The sequence below is a fragment of the Vipera ursinii genome (assembly GCF_947247035.1).
Source record: "Vipera ursinii genome assembly, chromosome: 2".
In the NCBI taxonomy this organism is placed as follows: domain Eukaryota; kingdom Metazoa; phylum Chordata; class Lepidosauria; order Squamata; family Viperidae; genus Vipera; species Vipera ursinii.
Window position 1 is genome coordinate 150,082,923 of NC_139513.1, and position 22,510 is coordinate 150,105,432.

Genomic DNA, 22,510 nt, shown 5'->3' on the forward strand with positions numbered 1-22,510 from the left:
GCCCATGAATAATTCCCTATTTTTATCTTTGGATCATTATCATTGTACACGACGTCTCCACATATTCATTGCCCTGTGTGTATATTCAAACGTTCGTGTGCGTTTTACAGCCCTGTTGTAGTCATCTCTGAGTTTTTTATTATAGTAGTTTTAGCCAATTCCCAGGGGTTTGGGGGGGAGTTTGCTCATAGTACTTAGGAAAATAACCTCAAAAAATATTCTGAGACGAACTCTCAGAATATTAGAGTTACCACCTTGGCAACTTCAATCCCTTCTAAATAATTTATTTTCTTTCCCCGTGAACTGCTTCCCATCTCCCCGAGACCAAAGTGCTCCCTGGAACTTGGAGTCCCAGTAGCACTATCTCCCCTTGTCTCGCTAGGCCTTCGGAACTACCAATCCCACAATCCCAAGCGTTCTCTCGGCTCTCCGTGACAACTTGAACCTCGCCTCTTCGCTCATCTTTTAATTTATGAGCAAGGAAAAAGAACTACAACTCCCGGCAGCACTTAGCGCTTCACCGGCCTCCGCCTCCCTCAGCTGGCTTGAAGGCTGTTATTGTTGTTACTAAAAAAGATTAGTGGACCAGCTGGTTGCTCTCTGGGTAAGAGACGTCTTCTGTACTGGGGAAAAGGGCTTTTCAGTTTTCTCTCCTCCTTGCTTTTATCTTTGTTATTGCTCGGAAGCATCAGATTTGGGGTGTATTCGGGGAGGGTGACACCCCTCCCTTCCTCTCTCTTGAGTTCAGGAGTTTTTAATCAACTGTACTTCCTGTCAGGACAGAAATCAAAATAAATAAAAAAAGGAGGCTGCGGTTACACAGGTTTTCACTTTTCCCTGCATGAAAGGGGAGAGAAAACGTACGAAAGGCTTCAGTGGGCCTTTTAACTCTGAACTTGCAGCCCAAAAAAGCAGGCAGTTGGGAAGAGCACTCGTTGAAAAAGGGATTTTCTAACCCGATTAGCTCGGAAACTCTCTTAACCTCTGTTTCACATCGATCTCCCCGTTTCCTTGATACATACACGAACTGTTCGGTGCTGGGACACCCCAAATCTTTTCTTCCTGTTTTAACTGCTGGAAAAAAAATTCGCTGCCTGCGACCTTTCGCTCCTTTCTACTAATAATCTAACTTCGGGATCCATTTTGACGCCCAAAAGTCTCCCTCCTCCTCCCCCCCAAAAAATCCCCCCTCCCCAAACCCTAAACGTAATTGCGAAGAAGCTTCGAGGCTCGCACGATTTTGGCGTTTACATGTGGGGGGAAGGCAGGACGCGATGAGACTTGTGGCTTCTTGCAAGCTACAGTCATTTTCCTTTTGTTTGGCTTGAAAGCTGCCCAAGGCTAAGCCGTGACGCCAGGAGGAACGGCGCCTTTGCAGCAGCAGAAGGACTTACAGCTTTTTCCCCAAAAAACAAGCCAAGGGGGGGGAGGGGAGGAGGGGAACGAAGAGCCGCCTCCATTCCCTAAAAAGCCCATCAGAAACCGGGAAGGAAGGAAGGAGAGGCGGCGGCGGCGGGGGGGGGGTGGTTGTCTTTGCGCAAAGCGCGCACCAGCACATCTTCCCACGCCTCCCGTCTCTTCCCATAAGCGGCTCGAAGCGAAGGGTTTGTTTTGCTGGGCTCCTTCTCGCTCTCTGATTGGCTTTTGCCGTGGAGAAGCCCCGCCCCCCCCCGCCCCCGGGCTCTTAAGTTCTTCGCGAGGAAAAGGAATGTTAGCGAGCAGTGCCGGGAGCTGCCAGGCTGGGCTTCGTGGCCACGTGGCTTGTCTGGGTCACGCGGGGGGGAAAGCTGGTTCCCCTTGGTATGTGGTGGAGAGGAGCGAGTGCTTCGTGCGGGCAGGCCCGGCTCCACCTGGTTTCATAACAGGCCTCCTCTTGTGAGGAAGCTTTGCCACGTCCGAGCTTCCCTCTTCCCCCCCCCCTCGCTCCCCGTAGTTTACCCAAGAGGTCTTCAGAAGAACGCCCTTATGTATCTAAAAGAAGAAGGAAAAAACCCTTATATAAATAAAATTATTATTATTATTATTATTATTATTATTATTATTATTATTATTATTATTATTATTATTATTATTATTATTATTATTATTATTATTATTATTATTATTATAGATTCCTCCGCCCCACCACCACCACCACCAAAGGTTAGATAGAAAAATATATTCTTCCCCTCTTGTGGTATTCTCAGCCTGTAGTAAGATCGTCCCCTGTTGTAAATTTTATCTGCAAAAAAAAACGGGGCGATTGGTCTCTTCACTTGAATAATGCAGCTGAGGAGGTGAACTTAAACTCTTCCTTTGGCCGTTGAAACAATAATGCAAGAAGCTGAACATCGTCAGGTTGAGGAAAGGGAATAGAAAGAACCGCTCGCTACGGGCAGTAACTTGTGTTTCCCTGGTTAACCGGGAAGCGGGGCGTTGGGTTGTTGTCACAAGATGTCATGATACCTAGTAACTTGACAAGGCAGTTAAATTCAGGGAAGGTAATCTTCTATGAGTAATTAGGAGAAACATCCTTCAGGCCCAGTTTAATGTTAACATTCAAGAAAGATAGCATAACAGTGAAATTGAGCCGCCCAGAGTCGCATATGTGAGATGGGCATCTGTACAAATTAAATAGAACTGATAAAATGATCACTGGCTATAAGTCGCTGTAATATCATGCCATGATGAGTAAAATGGGAATTAAAAATGGATTTTACACTACGCATCTTGGGAGTTTAATAACGGAAATCCTCTAAAGGGAAGGCTGGATGGGAGTCTCAACAGAAAAGCCGTTGTTCTTGATGACCAATAAATGTCCATAAAACGCAACAGAACCAACAGCACATTATGTGATCATCATAACTATTAGGCAGAATTCTTTGGGAGAAAACAGTTATGCTGATAGGGCATACATATACAAATAACTTGAATATTCGTCGCTTTCAAAGCAAGGAGTATTATGCAAAGGCCAGAAAAGGAATAAGCTGCAAATCAAATAAATTAAAAACATGAGATAGCAAAGATAGCTAAATAACTCTCCATATCTCTCTATCTTACAAAGCATCTTTGTTTTTCCATACAATGCTTGCTTCATACAGTGTGTTTTGTTCTCTAAATCTCTTACCTCTCTTACCATACAAATAATGGCTTTCTGGGTCTTCCTCTTATCAGCTCATTCCTATATTAATTTTTAATTTGATTCACATCCATTCTTACTATACCACAACGTACTTCTTGCATACTAATCACTTACTTTTGTATTTAATCTGCATACAGTCATCACCTGTTTATCGTGACCCCCTATCTTTTAGTCATGCTTTGCTGTACTCCCCCTATCTTTTAGTCATGCTTTGCTATACTGTATGTGGTTCTTCATTAAGTCATTCCCACAACATTCAACTTTTATTTTTCTCCTCACATGCCCTTCTCACTTTCTTGTTACTAAAACATTCCTATGCCTGCCATTTTGTCTGTCAGCAATTTTCTGCAAATCATTTGGGTCTAGTCAGCAAGATAGCATCATCTGCATACAAATCTATATTTACATTTTACATCCTCAACTAGCAGACTCCTGATGCCATCACATGCAATATTTATACATTTATCCACAGATGCAATCAACCATCTTTGCCTTAGCCTGTGCTCAATCTTGAATAAGTGTTTCATATATTCTTCCATATTATTAGATGTTTGTTTTACTTGATAATTGAAGCCCACTTGTTATATCATCCACTTTCTCTAAATCACCCATAGACATTCTCACATTTTATTCTGTTTCAGACTTATAACACATATGCCTGGTTGATTTACAAGGAGTTTACTGGTAAGTAGTTCTGCAGTAAATTACAAAGGCATGACGTTATCCATGCAAGTGCATGCAATGCTCCAGAAAATATAGGGAAGCATGACCTTGCTGATGCCCGCTCTTAAATAGGCCAAATGCAGATTCCAATGCATCGTGGAACTAAGTTTTATGCCAGGGTTTTGACCTTCATATACTGACTTATTCAACACCTGTTTCCACTGATTTTCCTGCTGATTCAGCCATCGGTAGCTAATTCTCTGCTGACTTCTGAGGCTGGCACTCCAATGGCTGATACCTCTCTGCCCAAAACACACTCACACATTCTGAATGACCTAATCAAAGAGCAAACAATTGATCTGTATACTGTACCACCTGCCACGCATAAAGCTACACTGCATTTACAATTTTTTCTCAGTGACATTTCTCCTACCTTTTCATTTAGAATTTTACTAAATGCCTTCCCAGACACACTTTAACAACTTTTAACTCTTTGTAACCTTTCCCTTTATGTGGGGAAAAAATGGCATTCTTCTTATCATTGGGCAGATGCAGTCTTCACCTTTGTTAAATAATCGAGCCACAATAATATTTTAACATTTATTTATGAGATTTATTTACCACTACAATGTGATATAAGTAAAAGATAATTATAAGTGAGTGATGAAAATAATAAAAAATAAAAAGAATCAATAAAAGCCCTGGCACAGATGACTTCACACATATCAGTTTGTATATGTTTTCTGAAAGAACAAGAGTTTTTAAAAGTGTCTAGAAAAGCATGAAATGTCTCCAGTTACAGTAAACTACCGCTGCAGCTTTTTCATTTTTCAACATTTTCTCAGTCTTACTTCTTTTCCCCCATTTTTTTAACACTAACATATAGAGCATCTATATCAATTTAGTGCTGCAATGTATTACTATTTTCACTTAAGTCTCTCAAATATCCCTTCCAGCATTTTCTCCCTTCAGTTTCTTTCCAAATTAATTCATCACTTTTATTCTTAATCTCAGTCATTCAGTTGTAGGCCCTTTTGTTTAGCACTATTTACTCATTTTCAAAAGATATATTTTTCTATCAAAACTATTCTGCATTTCCTCTGACTCTTAACTGTGTCTAGCTATCTTTGGATATATTCTTTGCTATTATCTGATTTTCTACATATGCATTATTCAGCATATTTCTTTCATCTTCAGTTTTTGCAGCAATCTCTCTCTTATGCGAATTTTTCCCAAACACAACCTCCTTTATGTCATAATTTTACCAGGCACTCTTCTTTATACTTCTAGTAGCATAACTCCACGTGCTTCAATGGTGCAGTACTCAGTAACATATTTATTTTAAAGGACACTCCACATTCCTTATATTCACATTCTGTTCATTCTACTGGGAAATTAATCACTCTTCTAGTACTTTTTCATAATGACTGCTACATTCTCTTCCTGCTGTCTTATTTTCCACTCTTCTTTCCCATCTTTCATTGTGTTTCATATCTATTTTTCCTCAAAATCTACTTTTTTTCTACCAAAAAATTGACTCTCCCGCATTCTGAATCTCTCATCACCCTTGTATCCTTCACTAATTTTCTCTCAGTCCTTTAAGATTTATATTCCGTGTACGTATAAACACAGCTATGTTTAAAATTTGTGTTCAAAACAAGCCATGTATCCAAAGTGAATCTGCTTAGTCCTTTTTCTGAGCAGCCATTTACCAAGATCACCAATCTTCTCTGAATGGCACCATCCTTTTTTCTATATTTTTTTTTCTTGTTCCTACCAAAACATTCATGTCACTTAACGGAAAACTTTCCCCCTTCATTATTTTCAATCTGAATATTGCACGAGTTTTCTTTAAATCTTTGGTTTTCTATTATCATAATTCATTGGAACATAATTAAAGTTTCACTTGCATCTGAAACCTGTAACATCCTAAATAGCACTATTTCATACTTTCTGACATACATTTTAGCTTTCATTCATAACCTACACTTTTGCATTTATTCATCAACTCCATTCCACAGACTATATCCTTATTCAGATCTATTGCATCCTTCCCCTTCCTTAGTTTCACAGATATATACCATACACTGTTCCTTCTTTTTTATCATTAATTCATGTTCCTTACCATGTATTCCTTTAAATTCCAAGTTACAGTCTTTCTTTCCCATTGCCATCACCAGATGAACTTGTAAGCTATGACTTCTGTCACTATGGCTTTGTACAACCATGGCATTAACATATTTTTATTATATTTGACATATTTTTAGTAAATTTTACTTATATTTGTGCTATATGCAGCATCCTCTGCTAACAGTAATGACAGTATGGTACTAGTTAGTTTTGACACATTATGATTGTATCTTACAAACACAATCAGCATTTTTTTTAGCTCAAACATGCCAAGACTATTAGTACACGCTCAAATCTCTAGTCCAGAGAGTATGTTGCAAACCAGCATATTGTTGTCCACATTTCACCAACTAAGTAGTACATGCAGTGTATTGATCTACAAACAGGATGCATTTTCAAGTGCCTTGTTTATTAATATTACATGGAAGGTTTCCCATTTTTTTGGCCTCCTGATTGCTAAAGCTACAACTCCCACCACTTTTAGCTAGCCTGACCTGCACTATTCTGAAACAGATAGGCCCAAAACATCTAGAGGCCAAAACAATAGCCTATATCAGGGGTAGGCAACCTTGGCTCTTTTATGACTCGTGGACTTCAACTCCCAGAATTCCTGAGCCAGCATGGCTCAGCTTGGAAACCTCTCCCTTTCCCCTCAGCATGGCTGGCTCAGGAATTCTGGGAGTTGAAGTCCATGAGTCATAAAAAAGCCAAGGTTGCCTACCCCGGCCTATATGTTAACCACAAACACCTGATATCTAGTCTGAATGCTAGTTGCCGGGAGTTACAGCTATCTTGCCACTACATGTTCTGCTTTTGGACTCCTTTCCAGCTTTTTTTTTTTTTTTGCTTCAAATAGGGCAAAGTACCTGGCTGGTTTCATCCAGGATAGCTCCTCTTAATGCTCCAGATTTAATACAGAAAACCTAAACAGGTTCATGTCCACATAGTTGTGGCCACACAAACAGGAAAATTACATTCTTCTTTCCCCAGGCTGTAAATTCATTCCACTAACAATAGCATATTGTTCAAGTAAATAATCCCTAATCTACTTTATAAAGACAACCTGGAGAAGGCCAAGATTGTTATTTTTGTTTCTACTTACAAACTTTTATGATGGGATACCTCTGGAAACTTGATGTATGAAACAAAAGGTCTCCTCATCTTTCAGTTCTTGAATTTTGTACCCCAAGGCTCACTGTTTATATACATGGATGTTCCAGTTTGTTTTATATGTTTAATCTTGTGATTTACCTACATTCCAAGAAAAGTTCCTAAGCTTTATCCTATGTTTAATCTATAATCTTTAATCTGTCTGATGGTGGTGGGCAGTTTAGAAATGTAAAACACAAGTAAATAAATAAATCTCATCTGTTCCAGTCAGGATTTGCTGGCTGGGATGATGATGATGTATGCTGTTGCACGCCATTATGTTGTCTAGTAAAAATAATTTCACAAGTGGTTTTTGTTGGAGACCACAGTTGGGATTATGAGTAGATTAGTCATGAAAGCTACAGCTCGGTTTGGCTTTCCTGGAGTTCCAAATAGCCAGATATCTACCCAGTTGCTTAGTCTGTTAGCACATGCCCTAGCGGCCTAGCCCTGGTTTCCCACCTCAGGCAGAGAGTTGACTGGATGGCCTAAAATGAGGGTGAGCAGAAGGTAGATTTGGCTGTGCTAGTAGATCTCTTAACTTGAAGTAGAGTACCAAAAATTTCCAACTCCCAATTGGGCATCAGCAACAACAGAGAGTCTTCTGCTGGCACAAAGCCAGGCTGCTGAAAGAAAGGAAGTTGCATAGAAGCTGATTTTGTATAGGCAAAATTAGTTCTAATGTAGTAGTGTTCTGGACCTGGTGTGGTGCTAAGAAACATTTACTTTTGATTATTAGTTCAGGCCCATCCCCACCATCATTTTGCATTTCTAGTCAGTGGATTTGGGAATCTTGTAAAAAAAATAAGTCCAATCTGTCTGAAATCTTATTTTTCTTACCACCTTCCTTATTCCTACTGATTTATAAAGCCAGTTATATATTAAAAATGTACATGTCTTACAAACAAAGGTGTGCCCGTGGATGTGCGTGCTTGCTCCTAGATCTCCTGGACCGAAGGATTGTCTGACGCAGTTAAATCGTTGAGAAACCACGCTGGTTGCCATTACAGTTTCATGGCCAAACTTGTTAATACTTGCTGTGACCCTTCGCTTCTGCTGTAAATGCCAGAAACAAGCAGCTATTATCTAGGCTGCATCCCATTGTGAGGGGGTGATCCCTTGCCTTGTTGATAGCAAACCTTTCTCATCCTGTCCTTGAAATATTATGGTGCTAAAATGCCAGGGCCACAGTTTGGTTGCCTTCAAACAGATCTGCCCTTCAGTGTGCAGTTCCATCAAAAAGTTTCATTTCCACTAAACACTACATTAAAAAAAGCCTTGAAATTACATTGCAAGTGTATATTGAAAGGCATAGGAAAAAAGTCTTTTTAAAGCACTTTGTCAGGTTATGAACTGCTTGGGGGGGGGGGAAAGAACAACATCCTCTCTTGCCATATGTTGGTTCTCTAAGAAAAGTTTTCACAGATTCAGGATGCCCTCTACAGCGAAGAAAAGTTTACCTCCGGGTGCCTCCCACTACATTTTTGATCCCAAGTAACAAACTTGAAGGAAGCTCTTTCATGCGGGCTATGTTCTGGTCCAGCCCAAGCTTAAATGTATTGCTAATGCCTTTATTTATTCACTTCCTAAGTTAGGGACGTGGTGGCTCAGTGGGTTAGAACACTGAGCTTGTCGATCAGAAGGTCGGCAGTTTGGTGGGTCGAATCCCGAGTGCCGTGTAACAGAGTGAGCGCCTGTTACTCGTCCCAGTTTCTGCCAACCTAGCAGTTCGAAAGCACGTAAAAATGCAAGTAGAAAAATAGGGACCACTACGGTGGGAAGGTAACAGCGTTCTGTGCACCTTTGGCGTCTAGTCATGCCGGCCACATGACCACGGAGACGTCCTCAGACAAGCGCTGGCTCTTCGGCTTTGAAACGGAGATGAGCACCGGCCCCTAGAGTTGGAAACGACTAGCACGCATATGCGGGGGAACCTTTACCTTTAAGTCAGTTCAAGGTATTTCATTCACATTTCTTCAGGATTCCTTTTTTTCCTGTTGATTTCTCTATGAAGGAAAGCCTTATGATTTCCCATAGTTTCCTTAGATCATGGTAGGTGCTGGTGGACTATTGGGTCTTGCTATCCCTCCTTTTGAAGCAGATGTTGTACAAAAGCAGCAGTAAGCAGCCTTTTGAGATGTGTTCATTTTCCTGAAGAGCCCAATGAACTTCTAACATATGCACACAAACCCAAAAAATAATTTAAAAAACCCAGATTGAAAAGTGCTGGATCCTTAGAGAATAGTTTTGAAAAGAAATTTAAAACCTTTATTCACATATAAGCTGAGGCTACAGAACAAAGATGTTATCAGATTGCAGCTTTTTTTTCATCATCCCTGCTCTTTGGCCATGCTGGCTGTGCTAGATGAGAGTTGTAATCCTACATATCCAGGAGGCCCCAAGTTAAATGGAGACTGTTCTAATCGGACTTATTTTTTTCCCCTTCTTCCTCTGCAACGAAATCCCGTAGCACAGCCTTTCTCAACTTAAGTGCTCCCCAAATTGGAGGACTTCTTTAGTTTCCCCAGATTCACTATCCATGATGCTGAGCATCAAGTCCACACATTGGTTGGATTTCCAGGCTTGGGGAAACTTGTCATAACAGCATCATTGCCTTCTACGCCCAGGCTTAGTGAGTAAAAAACGAGCAGCTGTATGTAGGATTTGGAGGAGGGAGCCAGTTACAGAATGTAAAAAGCCCAACATTTCATCTGTATTTGCTACTGGCATCAATTAAGCAAACTATAAGAAAACAAGTTCCACTGCATGAGGTTTTTCCTACTCAGTCCCAGCTGAGCAATGTGGTATATGCAGTATAGTGCAGTGAGCCATGTGCAGATCTGTACATTGGGGAAACTAAAACAACCACTTCATAAACACATGGCACAACATAGGAGGACATCAGGACAAGATTCAGCAGTCCATCTTCATTTAAAAGACAAAAGCCACTCTTTCGAAGACAGCAAAGTCCACATTTTGGACAGAGAGGACCGCTGGGTTTGAAAGAGGGGTCAAAGAGGCCACCTATGTCAAAACTAAACAGCCCTCTGTCAACAGGGGGAGGGATATGACATCACCTATCTCCAGTCTACGACACAGTCTTTTCAACAGTTCCAAGAAGGCTCCACACCCATTTGTTACTCATGTGACCCTGACGACACATAAATCTCCAGGTGGCCTCAATGACTCTCTAAAAAATGTAATTGACCAGCTGTCTGCAAGGAGTATAAATCCTTCCATTCTCCCACCATTCAGTCATAGCTGAAGAAGCTTCTTGGATGAGAAGCGAAACATCTTCAAAGAAACAACAAGAAAGTCCAGTTGCCTCGTGAAAAAGCATTTTTGGGACAACCCATGACCTGGACGACTGAGAATCTCCACAGACATTTTCCAGTCCCATATTTAAACCTGCCATCCTTGTTCTGCGAATGCCTCACTTAGCATCTGTTCACAATGACGATGGCAATAAAAAGGTAACTTTGCGACCAATCCTCACAAGGCCTGTAAAGCAAAAGAAAGCTGAAGTAAGTCTGTAGTTTGAAGGACAGTTGTAGTTTCATTTAACAACCACTTCACTTAATGACAAAGTTGCCAGTCCCAATGGTGGCCGCAGAATGAGGACTGCCTGTAGTGAACTGCAGAAAAATAGTAAGAATTGGAAAGGCATCGAGAGACCTTGACAGTTCTAGTCTTTTTTTGTTCAGCCATGAAAGGCCATTGCCAGGGTAGGCAATGAGGTGTTTTTCAGTCCTGCACAAAAGAGATCCTTGAGAAAGAGTAATATCAGTAACTGATTGATAAAGGATTAATAAAAGGTGTGGTTTCTCATTCTCTTTCCACGTGGAGGTATAAATGTAGCCATTGGTTATAAATGGCCATCGGTTTACAATCTCTTGTCTTTCCCTGGCCCTGCTACAAATAGGATTAGTCTGTCTCTATAGACAGCGACACGGTGGCTCAGTGGGTTAGGACGCTGAGCTTGTCGATAAGAAGGTCAGCAGTTTGGCGGGTCGAATCCTGAGTGCCGTGTAACAGAGTGAGCGCCTGTTACTCGTCCCAGCTTCTGCCAACCTAGCAGTTCAAAAGCACATAAAAATGCAAGTAGAAAAATAGGGACCACTACGGTGGGAAGGTAACAGCGTTCCGTGCGCCTTTGGCGTCTAGTCATGCTGGCCACATGACCACGGCGACGTCCTTGGACAAGCGCTGGCTCTTCGGCTTTGAAACGGAGATGAGCACCGGCCCCTAGAGTCAGAAACAACTAGCACGCATGTGCGGGGGAACCTTTACCTTTACCTTATAGATTCTGTATCTGCTTCCATACATAGCAGGTAAATTGCCCAGAGTCCTTGATTGAGATGAGCGGCTATAGAAATGGAATAAAGAAATAAAATAAAATATAAATAAATAAGTTCACGTTGCTTCAGGATCGGCTCTGTGTTCCCTTGTGACCCCCCCCCCCCATAATGATGCTCCTTATTTAACAACCCGGTGGCTCATTTCTGGCTCAAATGCAGAGCAGCTCAAAGACTGCGGGTCCAGTTTTATCCCTCTGAAATGAAGAGAGAAGAGGTGGACAGGAGAAGGATTTCTTTTTTTTTTCCCCTCATCGCTGGGTCCTCCTGATGCTTGTGCTGTCCCCAAATTCCATTTCCCTGGTCACGGATCAGTGAAATGGCGAGCAGAAGAACGCTGCTAGGGTGACCCTTCCGTTTTATGAATTGCTGTGATGCTTTTGTAAAGCACCAAATCAGTAAATTTGTGTGTGTGTGTCTGTGTGTCTGTGTCTGCTGTTGCCATTTTTAATGCTCTCCTGTTGGAGGGAGGGAGCACTAGTTGCCTGTGGGGCTTCTCAGTGTCTTGTGGCAATAAGAATGATGACGGCTCAGTGTGAAAGTGTCCCTGAGGGCTTTGGGGAGCGAAAACGAGGACGGATCTATGTTCAGACTTTGTATGCAAATAAGAAAAAGAAGGTTTCCGAGCTTTTCTCTTCCAATATTATTCTCTTTCCGTCCCTTCTACATCCATCCTCTGAACCCTTGGCTCTCCTGCTACCTTTCCCTGAACTCTGCAGCAGCACTCCCTTTGCTGAAATTAAGCCATTGTTCTTACAGCTCTGAACTGCGTTGGCTGACATTTTTTAAAACCCTTTCCCCCCCCCTTCTGCCGCTTCTTTCCATCATTAACTAGACTGTAAGCGCCTTTGGGGACAAAATTTTTCTTTTTTATGTACATACTGTATATATGCGCTGCAACGTACCGCGTAAACTGACGGTGTGGTATAAATAAATCATTATAACAATCAATAATTAACCGAGGTATCCCAGTGATGGAAATACAATCTGCGAAGAATAAGAAAGTCATCCTGGCTCTGTCCTTTCCTCCTGGCTTCCACCCATGTTCCATTGCACATACACCGCCACTCCTAATGCTTATTCATATTTCCTATCCTGTCAAAAAAAAACCGAAAACAAAAAACCTCTCCCAAATTGTTGAAAAAGCTTCTTGTTGTTGCAGAAAAAGCATATACTTTAGGATCAGGGCATATGAATTAAACTCATTCGTGTGCAGTAAGCAGATTAATGCAATTACATAATTTGAATTTGTGTCTCTCATCTGTGAGCAATAGCGTGCAAAAAAAAAAAAAGCTTGAAAATTTGAAGATAATGCCAGGGAAAATACTAAAACATATGACAAGTGGGCAGATATAGTAGACCCTGCCGTATTTACTTTTAGAGTATGCACATTCACACATACCCATCCTAGCCTTGCCTATGCCCAGCAGAAATGGAATTAATTCTGCAGGAATAATCAGAAATAATATGAATGTCGGCTTTTTCCTGATACTTTTTAAAATCTAAGACCGATTCCTTTTTCCTTTAACCCTGTATTTCTGCTCCAGTTATCAGTGGCTGTCAAGGGTTTTCAGCAGAAAGCTTTCCTCCATTCTGCTACTGAAGATGACGGGGCTTGAGTGGTGGCCTGTATTGGTGTATAAAGCTAGCCTTGATCATATTTCAGGTCATGTCCTGAAATGCATTTGCAGGGAAGCCAGTAGAGCAGGGGTCCTCAAACTTGTCTACTTTAAGACTTGTGGACTTCAACTCCCAGAATTCCCTAGCCATCAGTAGCGCAATACTTTGGGGCAGACATCTAGGTCTCCCACCTTCAAAGAAAGAGCAGAAGTAATTAATTAACCAAAGCAGGGCTGCCTGGTGACATCGTAAACTAAGTTAGGTAATACGCATTGCCACTCCTCATCTAAGGGCAGAATCTAAAACAATCCACCTGCCCAACAAGATGTTTGCCCATTAAGTGCCCATCTGGTTGCTTCAGCACCAAATCATGTGCCGGCAAAACTGCAATATCCAGGAGATTTTCTCAGCTGTCTGAAAAAATCAACTACTTAACGTTTGCTTTAACAGCCCAAGTTACTGAAATGGAAGAGGCGCAGTCGCACCCCAGTGTACTTTTCCTGAATGTGGCCTCAAGTTACGTACCCCACACCAAGGTGGAGTGCCACTACAATCTGCCACCTGGCATGAAGCCATCGACCAGAGATTGGATTGGGATCTTTCAGGTACTTCAACTGGGGACAAGTGGGATGGTTATGTTTGAATGCATAGGGTCACATTCAGGAGTTTTGGAGAAATTGTAATCTAGTACACAGGTCCCCAACCTTTTGGGCACCAGGGACCGGTTACGTGGAGAGAGGTTTTTCCATGGACCAGAGGAGGCGTGGTTTTGTGTGCTGCCTGCATCCTGCGTATGGGGCTTTGCTAGCTTGTGCAGACCGGTTGCTGGCATGCCGCAGACCGGTACTGGTCCACGGAGTTGGGGTTGGGGACCCCTGATCTAGTATATATGAACACCACACATTTTGTTACATATTATTTTTACTATTTGCAGTTCTGACAGCACTTGAGAACTGTACAGTAAAAAGCTGAGGTCTCATTCAAATCCAACTCGGCTTCTTGTAGCATCAGGGGATGGACATGTCTTTTTCTCAACAACAGCATTAAAGCAGGAAAATCCCACAGCTAAGGTTTTTTGATGGTCTCTCGTCCAAGTACCAAGCAAAATCTAAACCTGTGTAGCTTTCCAGAGCCAGCCAAAGCTGATTGGTGATGCCATCCAGCTAGGTCCTTCATGTTTACCAGGGGGAATACATCTTCCTTCCATTAAGAAGACGTATGTTCTTCTGCATAGAATCAAAATACCTGGCAAGTAGAAAGACAGCACAGCTCAGCTAGAACTTTGCATTTTCAACGTTCTGATTGGCGTTGTCTTTGTGATTCATTGGGGATTCTATTTATTTATTAAATATATATGCTACCCATTTCATTATCAAGCAACTGGGTGACTGTCAACAATAGAAAACATTTATAAACACTAGATAATTAAAATTAACAAGAGTTAGGTAGGATAGGAATTTTGTGCAAAGAGCAGCATTAAAAATTCCTCTCACACCCAAAGGTGGTTCCATTCACAATTGTTGGGCTTGCAATGGACCTTCGGGAAGAGTTACACAAGTACTACATCTCCTAATGCTACCTTCCCATTCCTTGCCTCAGGTGGATGCTTCTTCAGTACGTGACTATTATACCTTTGTGTGGGGCATGATGCCAGACGGTGGAGCTTGTGAAGGAACCTTTCATTGCAGTGTCCAGTTCCAAGGTAGGTTTGTTTCAAGTGATTCAGAGCAGATTCATCAAAGCGTATGCGGCTAAATGTTTTGAGTGACACTTGAACGACTTCCTGCCCAAGCAAAATGGTGACGCAAGATGAAGTAGATCGACTGGTCTCATTGAACTTAATTTCAGCAATCTATCCTGCCCTTTCAAAACGGCTGTTCAAAACAGCTTAAGGGGGAAAAAAGTTCACAGGAAACAATAAAATGGTCCAGACTGCTCAAATCAATTCCTTTCGGTGCAGTGATACTGGGAGCAAAACTAAAAATGCCAATTTGTTCTAAAAGCAAAGCAAAAAGATCTTTAACCGTTCATTAAAAATTAAGAGAATGTTAAAACCGAGAACCTGGTTTTCCTTTTATCCGTGACTCATTAGGAATCAAGCAATAAATAAAGCCTCATACTCAGAAGTCAAAAAAGTAATACAGTCAACACATTTGTCCTTTCACAGCCAGCTACTTGCCTAAGCCTGGTCCACAGCAATACCTCTTTCGTTATGTGGATCGCCACGGGGAGGTGCGTGGCCAAAGTTCTCCTTTCCAGTTCAGCGAACCCCGTCCCATGGATGAGCTGGTCACTCTAGAGGAGGCCAGCGATGACGGAGGAGGAACCGACATGCTGCTGGTAGTTCCCAAGGCCACTCTACTGGAGGTAGGATATTCTAAGCAACCCTTGGTTCTCACTGTAAGCCAACATTCTTGACCCTAAACCCACAGCTATTCCCTTCCTCGAGTATAATTTTTTATGCCTTAATTACTTGCTGCCTGACTATAGCATTCAACTCAACCTCAGGAAATTCTAAATGCAAGCTTTCACTCAGCTATGAAATGCTCTAGATCAGACATGTCAAACCCGCGACGTCACGTGATGTTGCACAACATATCGGAGCCATTTCCCCATTGCCAGCAATGGGGTGGGTGCAGCTTCCGGATGATGCATCCGGCCTGTGTCCCGGCAGTTTGACACCCCTGATTTTAGGCCTGTTTACAATTTTTCAACCCAACCTATTTTGTCAGGTTATTGTAGACATTTTTAGTGCCCTCTAGAGAAGGGATGGATTAGAAAGAAACTGCAACAAACTCATGTTTGCTTATTTTAATTCTGTTTCCATATCATCTCTAATACAAAGGGAATGTCATCGTTTCCATATTAAATACACAGTATCTTCTGACATAATTAAAGGTTAAACAGTACCAGCAATGAGAGAAAGGCCCTAGCCTTCCCTGATGATTATGAGTAGTGGAAAATATACTAGTTGCTTCCTTTGAGTCCGCATCTTCACTTTCCATCTTCAAATTTGGAGGTACATCATGGCACAAGTAAATTAAAGTCTTGGCCTATGACCTGAAGTTTTCCTCAGCATTGGTGTCAGAAATTGGTCGTCTTAATGCTCTTGGGCTCCAACTTCCATCCACCTCAGCTAATTTGGCTAGCAGTCTAGGAAGTAGTCCCAACAACATCTTTATGGGCCCAGTCTCCCCTCCACAGGTGTCAAAATGAATGAGGTGGATGAAGAGTTTTAAGATGTCCTGGACTATCCATCCAATATTAAATGGCTGACCTTCTGTTTTCATCAAGCCAAAAGAGCAGAGCTTTTCAGTCTTCTGGCACTATACCGGAACTACTAAGCTGTTACATTCCTTATTTGGGTGCGCTGTATAAAAAAATTAAGTATCTGAAGGCTGAGATAAATGCTTTTCCCTGGCATGTTGAGTTTTCTTTGTGCAAAGCCGTTTTGTAAAAGCAACAGAGCATACAAACAGCCTTGAAATATTTCAGCCTGGGAATATTATATCATGATTTAATTTTTAATCAGCTTTTAATCCTAGGATAGCAATAAAAGACAATAAAATTCAGCCACCGAATGAATGTGTCCCCTGACTTTGTACTTCGGCACCGTATCTCTCTCTACTTCCCCACAGACTCAGCTGGAAGAGAGTCGTCGGGAACAAGGAGCCCTGTTGCGTGAATCCTGCCGCCTGAAGGAAGAGGTTCAAGAATTGAGAAGCCGTGCAGCAGATCTAGAAGCGGCCCTTAGCTCCTTACGTGATGAGCATACCAAGCTGGCTGCACAATATAAGGCAAGGCAGAAAGCAAGGTTCTGCAGTAGGACTTGCCAGCAATTCCAGATCCCACCTCTTCCCAAGCTTCAGGAAAGGTGTTGTGTCCCATCATCTTACTAAGCACAAACTCAGGTGGTCACAAAACGTTGTGCAACATCTGACTCCAAGCCTGAAGCAAGATCTGAGTGTCCCTTCTGTAACAGAGGGATGCCACTCTGCCTTAACGTTTGAATCAAATTAGTTCAATTGTTTATAAGTATGCATGCAGCAATTATTAAAACGTCTGTAAAGCATGCTCCCATTCAGCAGTTTCAGGAGAACATTAGTAGGAAAGGAGTATGTCCTTTCATCTCATACCTGATTGGGCATTGTGAGAAATGCACATTCTGGATCAAAGTGAGCTGCACCTTCCACCAGTGAGGTTATTCATATGTTGTTGTGTTCATTTTGTCATCAAAGCTAGCTGCTGGATTTTCAGGCATGATTCAAATGCTCTAGGCATCACTCACTTTTCTTCCTCTCTACCCTTAACCAGGAACTGTCAAATTCTTACACAGAAATCTCCAAGCAGAGAGAGACTCTAAACGTTCAAGAAACTGAGCACTTGGCCCGAATCCAGGAACTGGAGGGCGATATCCAAGCAATGGGAGAGAAGATGCTTCAGAGGGAGACGGAATTAGACAGGTCAAGGCCATGTCCAAGAGAGCACCTCCATTACAGTAAAAAGGGAGAGGGATGGTGGGAGGAGGAAAAGGAAGGAAGGAGAAAGAGGAAGAGAGGGAGGGAGGGAGGGAGGGAAGGAGGAAAAGAGATGGGGGGGAGGCAATATCTTCTAAGCTACCGATAGGCAATCAGAGTCATGTTGATGTTCTGATTAGAACGCCTATTAACTCAGAGTATTAAAAGTTTCTAGGAGCAACACAACTGGGTGGGCTGGGCTGGGCTGAATTATATTTTCTCTCAAGCTAAAGTCAGAATCATCATGAAACCAGTCCTTTGTGCCCTTCTAATTCAATTTCAAAGAGTCGTCCTAGGATTTAATGTACTTTGTCTTAGTTTCTATTTTCCTGAACCATCTTTAAAGCTCGTAGGGATTCCTTCTTATCTTTGGTCTGATCAGAGGAGGTCAGCTACCATTCAGACCATGAATTAAACGTAGGTGGAGGAAGTACAAGAATGGAGGACGTTTAGAGATCAGTATTGATTTTTACATTTGTTTGTAACAAGCCCACTCCGTGGTTTGTAACAAGCCCACGCTCAGTGAATTAGATTACGTTGGGGAATGTTTTTTCATACAGAGAAGCTGATCTATTTAATAGCCTAGTGATGCCTAGGCGGCAAGACTTTTGATAGGTCAGTACTGGAAGAAAGAGGAACTGCCGACCATAGAAGAGTGGACTTTAAAGGTTTCCGACCTGGCAGAGATGGCGAAGATTTCGGCCTATTTGAAAGATCATTCGCAAGAACGCTATATTATGGAATGGAGAAAATGGATTGAGTTTATCCAGAACAAGTATAGGGTTAAGAAGTTTCATGTAGCATTCGAATAAGTCTTCTTTCGTTTTCTTTTTTCTTTTCTTATCTTAGTTTCTTTTTATACATATTAATATTATTAAGGCTTGTTTTATCCTATATAAGCTAGAGAGTGATGGATTTTAGAGTTTATAGTTGTTAGTATATGATTGTTTATGATTGCTTTTTATATATATACCTTGTATTTAGCTCTGGGAAGTCGGGGGGGGGAGGGGGGAGGTGGGGAGGTGGGGGGGAGGAGGGAGGGGGAAGGGGGGATTCTTAAAGGAAAATTGTATTTTAAAACTTTTCAATAAAAAAAAATAGCCTAGTGATGCCTTGAAATTAATGGGTTGTGGCCAAAGTCTCATCTTGGAACTAGGCTGCTGGGCTAAGTGGATGCTCATGTTATATTGAGGAAGATGCAAAGATGGAACAAAAGGGTGGTTTCTAGATAGGTAGGTAGGTAGGTAGATAGGTAGGTAGGCAGGTAGGCAGGCAGGCAGGCAGTCCTTTTTTAGAGTAGAAAGAGCACAGTGGATATTCCTCACTTGTGCATATCCTCTTTGGATCTTTTCTGCTGCAGGGTAAAAGGCACCGTGAAGTCACTTCTGAGGGAGCAGGAACATATCCACCATCAGCTCAAAGAAGAGAATGCTGAGAAAGAGCAGTACCAGGTGAGGGTGGAACAACAGGTTCGAAAAGAGGGACAGGAAGGGAAGCAGGAAAACCAGAGCTGGCATCCTTAGCCAAGCAGCTGCCATGTCGGATACACCTCTCCTCTCCTCTCCTCTCCAGGTCAAGCTGCAGGCTTCCAAGGAGGAGAGCCGTAGCCTGGCCTCCGACTTGCAAGAAGCCAAGTCTCGTCATGGTGAGAAAATCTCCCAGGCTCTCATGCTGCAGGAGGATATTCAGAAGTTGCAGCAGAAGCTGGCAGCTGCTAACTGCCGCACAGTAAGTACATGATGACAGGAAGCCTATAGGGATATTAAAAAATAAGGCTTATCAAGTCCAGCACGCTGTCTGTCTCTGATGGTGTCTCTAATGAGATGATCTTGGTGTTCTCCCAGAACTTCTCGAAGAGGAGAAGGCAGACAGACACCCAATCTTGATAACCTATCTCCAGCGCCTGGTAATTTCTGTCTTTATGTAGGGCCCCCCTTTTTTTGCCCATCCTCTAAATGCAAGTAGCCATGTCATTTCCTTGAGTACGCAGCCTTCGGTAGCCATCCAGTGGATATCTTTAATCCAGTGGTCTATGCTTTTTCCATTACCGAAAGAAAGGTAGTAGTTTACAACAAGGAGGAATCCAGGATTTCAGAATGATCTTTTAGACTCTGATAAAATGCAAGGTTGGACAAGCCAAGCACAGATCAGGACATGTCATAGGCAAAACATCTAAGGTGATGTTGCTTAAGGCCCAACCTTTTTTCTCCAAATGCTTATTTTGTTGAAGAAGATTCATACACAAAATGGCACCAGGTTCTACCAGCCACTTCATGAATGGGTTCTTAAAAAAATTCCAGGAGAAATAAAAATATTTAATTATGGGGGAAGTCCCCCAAACCCATGGACTTTTGTTTTGTAAATAGTCTTGGAACAAAGTTACAACCAACAGAGTTGGCTTCACGTTAGAGAACAAGAAAGAACTGACAAAAACCAGCCAGCCCCGATCTAGGCAAAACCACTTGTTCTGTCAGGACTTGCAGGGCAGAGGAGTGGATTGGTGGGAACCAGAATCCAGGGATTTATTCTTGGCCCAGGGAAAGAAACTAAATCAAAATATCTCTCTCTTTCTTTGTGAAAAATCAGAAAAGGTTTTTTTTGGGGGGGGGGGGGGTTTACAAGAATTAGGTTACAAGAATTTTGGTTTACAAGAATTACATCAAGTATTGGAAGACACTCCCATCATTCATAATCAATGCTCGTACTTGCTGGGAGAGGTTCCAGGATTAGAAAGGATGGCTAGCATTATAGACCGCTTATTTCCTTCCTAGGGCGGGTTATTCCCAGGGGAACGGCATTCTCTGTGGGTGCGCCTGCCCTATGGAACCAACTACCCACAGAACCTAGGACTGCCCCCGACCTTCGCTCATTTCGCCGGGACCTGAAAACTTGGCTCTTCGATCTGTTTGGTCCAGACTGTGGGCTTGTTAATTTAACTGGGTTTTAGATTTACTCTTGGGGCTTGAATTTAATTTAATTGTTTTAATTGTTTTAAATTTTTTGTATTCATGGTTTTAACTGCCCTGTAAACCGCCCTGAGTCCTACGGGAATAGGGCGGTATACAAATTCAATAAAATTAAATAAATAAATAAATAGTGCCATGAAGGTTGGACATGGCCTCTCCACCTTCTCTTGTGCCTCTTCCTCTCAGTCCTCTCTCTTTCCAGGCACAGATGGAGTCCTTGTGCGAACAGTTGCGCACCACACAGGACATTCTGGCTGCCAGTCAGCAGAAAGTGGCACTCTTAGGGGAAGAGCTAGCCAGTGTGGCCTCCATCCGAGACCGCACAATCTCTGACCTCCACAAGAGCCGCCTCGAGGCGGCCGAGATCAACATCAAGCTTGCTGACATGACCCTCAAGTGGAAAGAAGGCAAAGGCCAATGGTGGAAGGAGAAAGCCATGCTGCTGCAGAATGTAGAGGTATGGGGGTACACTTGTGCATTTGATCCCCTAAGTTAGCTGAGGAAACTTTTTTTCCCTTCATCGTTTATATTCCATCTGTCTTGTGGGAAGTCTGAAGCAGGCATGAGGAAGCCTCATCTCATTTAGCTTCTCAACAATCCAGGGCTGAGTTTCAGACTGAGAGGCAGCAAATGGTCTAGAATTATGTTCCACGAAATCTATAATCCAGTGCAATTTTGACACCAGGTCTCCTTCACCCTGGGCCAGGGATAGGCAACCTTGGCTCTTTTATGACTCGTGGACTTCAACTCCCAGAATTCCTGAGCCAGCATGGCTCAGCTTGGAAACCTCTCCTCAGCATGGGTGGCTCAGGAATTCTGGGAGCTGAAGTCCACGAGTCATAAAAGAGCCAAGGTTGCCTACCCCTGCCCTAGGCCAATATTTTCAGCACTATACATAATACTACCTTCCCCAATCCACATACAAATGGCCTACAGGTAGTCTTCGAGTTATAACCGCCCTGGGTCCTACGGGAGAAGGGCGGTATATAAGATAAATAAATAAATAAATAAATAAATAAATAAATAAATAAATAAATAAATAAATAAATAAATAAATAACTGTAACAGAGTCTGCCAACTACGGTAGTGGCCAAAATTGTGTGGAAACCTTTTGGGAAAAGTGTACAGTAGAAATGCCAGCTTTGGTTAAGTTTCCACCAATTTTTCTTCTAATTTCTTTCTAACTGTAGCCTTGTTCACTTAATAATACTATTTTACATCGCTTTCTGGGCAGTCAACTCTGCACCATTATTTTAATTTTATTACATTTTACAAGCTCACTAAATGAAAGAACACAAAAAACCCAACCAACTTGATAGCGTTCACATAACACACTGACAAATGTCCTCCTCTCAGCTTCAATACATGACATTAATAACTGAATCCTATTGTGATCTGATTGGCTCATTGCCAAAACAAGATGACACCTGATTGGCTCTCTAAACATTGATGCTCATTGGCTACAATCAGATGAAGGAAAGCTATCTGATATCAATCTAAGCAAGTTGTGCTTCCTTTTTCTGGTTATTTGGCTATAATTTGAATTTAATTTGTTTTAATTGTTTTTATTTTTTATTCATGGTTTTAACTGCCCTGTAAACCGCCCTGAGTCCTATGGGAATAGGGCGGTATACAAATCCAATAAAATAAATAAATAAAATAAATAAATAATGTTTCATAGAATACAGTACAGATAATTGAACAAACTATGTTGCATTACATTCCTGATTAAATTATCTTTTCATTGATATATAATTTTACGGTACTACAAAAAAACCCTGGTGTTATTAGCCATCAAACCTCAAAAATACACTTTTCCCAAAAGGTTTCCACAATTTTGGTCACTACTGTACATTCGTAACCCGAAGATTTGTTGGAGTCAATCATGAAAAATGAGTGTGAACATTCCCTACTTTCGCCCATGCATTCACTAATCGAATGCACTGGTTGTTAAAAGTGCATATTGTCAAACGTTCAAATGCTCTGAAA

General features: G+C 41.9%; 1 protein-coding gene across 3 annotated transcripts in view; it reads left to right on the plus strand.

Annotated features, from left to right (window-relative positions):
- Positions 1–553: 553 nt before the first annotated feature.
- The window catches only part of CALCOCO1 (calcium binding and coiled-coil domain 1), a 44,640-nt gene continuing 22,683 nt past the window's right edge, over positions 554–22,510 (plus strand). For 2 of the 3 annotated variants that reach the window (XR_014491180.1, XM_083352444.1), the window contains exons 1-10: positions 554–604; positions 3,763–3,805; positions 13,489–13,643; positions 14,638–14,740; positions 15,206–15,405; positions 16,677–16,835; positions 17,353–17,501; positions 18,916–19,006; positions 19,128–19,283; positions 20,724–20,978. Coding sequence is in view for 2 of the 3 variants with exons in the window: in XM_083352444.1 (XP_083208570.1) it covers positions 13,503–13,643; positions 14,638–14,740; positions 15,206–15,405; positions 16,677–16,835; positions 17,353–17,501; positions 18,916–19,006; positions 19,128–19,283; positions 20,724–20,978 (1,254 nt within the window). In the remaining variant the exon portion in view is untranslated. The remainder of the gene's footprint in view (positions 605–3,762; positions 3,806–13,488; positions 13,644–14,637; positions 14,741–15,205; positions 15,406–16,676; positions 16,836–17,352; positions 17,502–18,915; positions 19,007–19,127; positions 19,284–20,723; positions 20,979–22,510) is intronic. The other variant, XM_083352445.1, reaches the window with a different exon arrangement.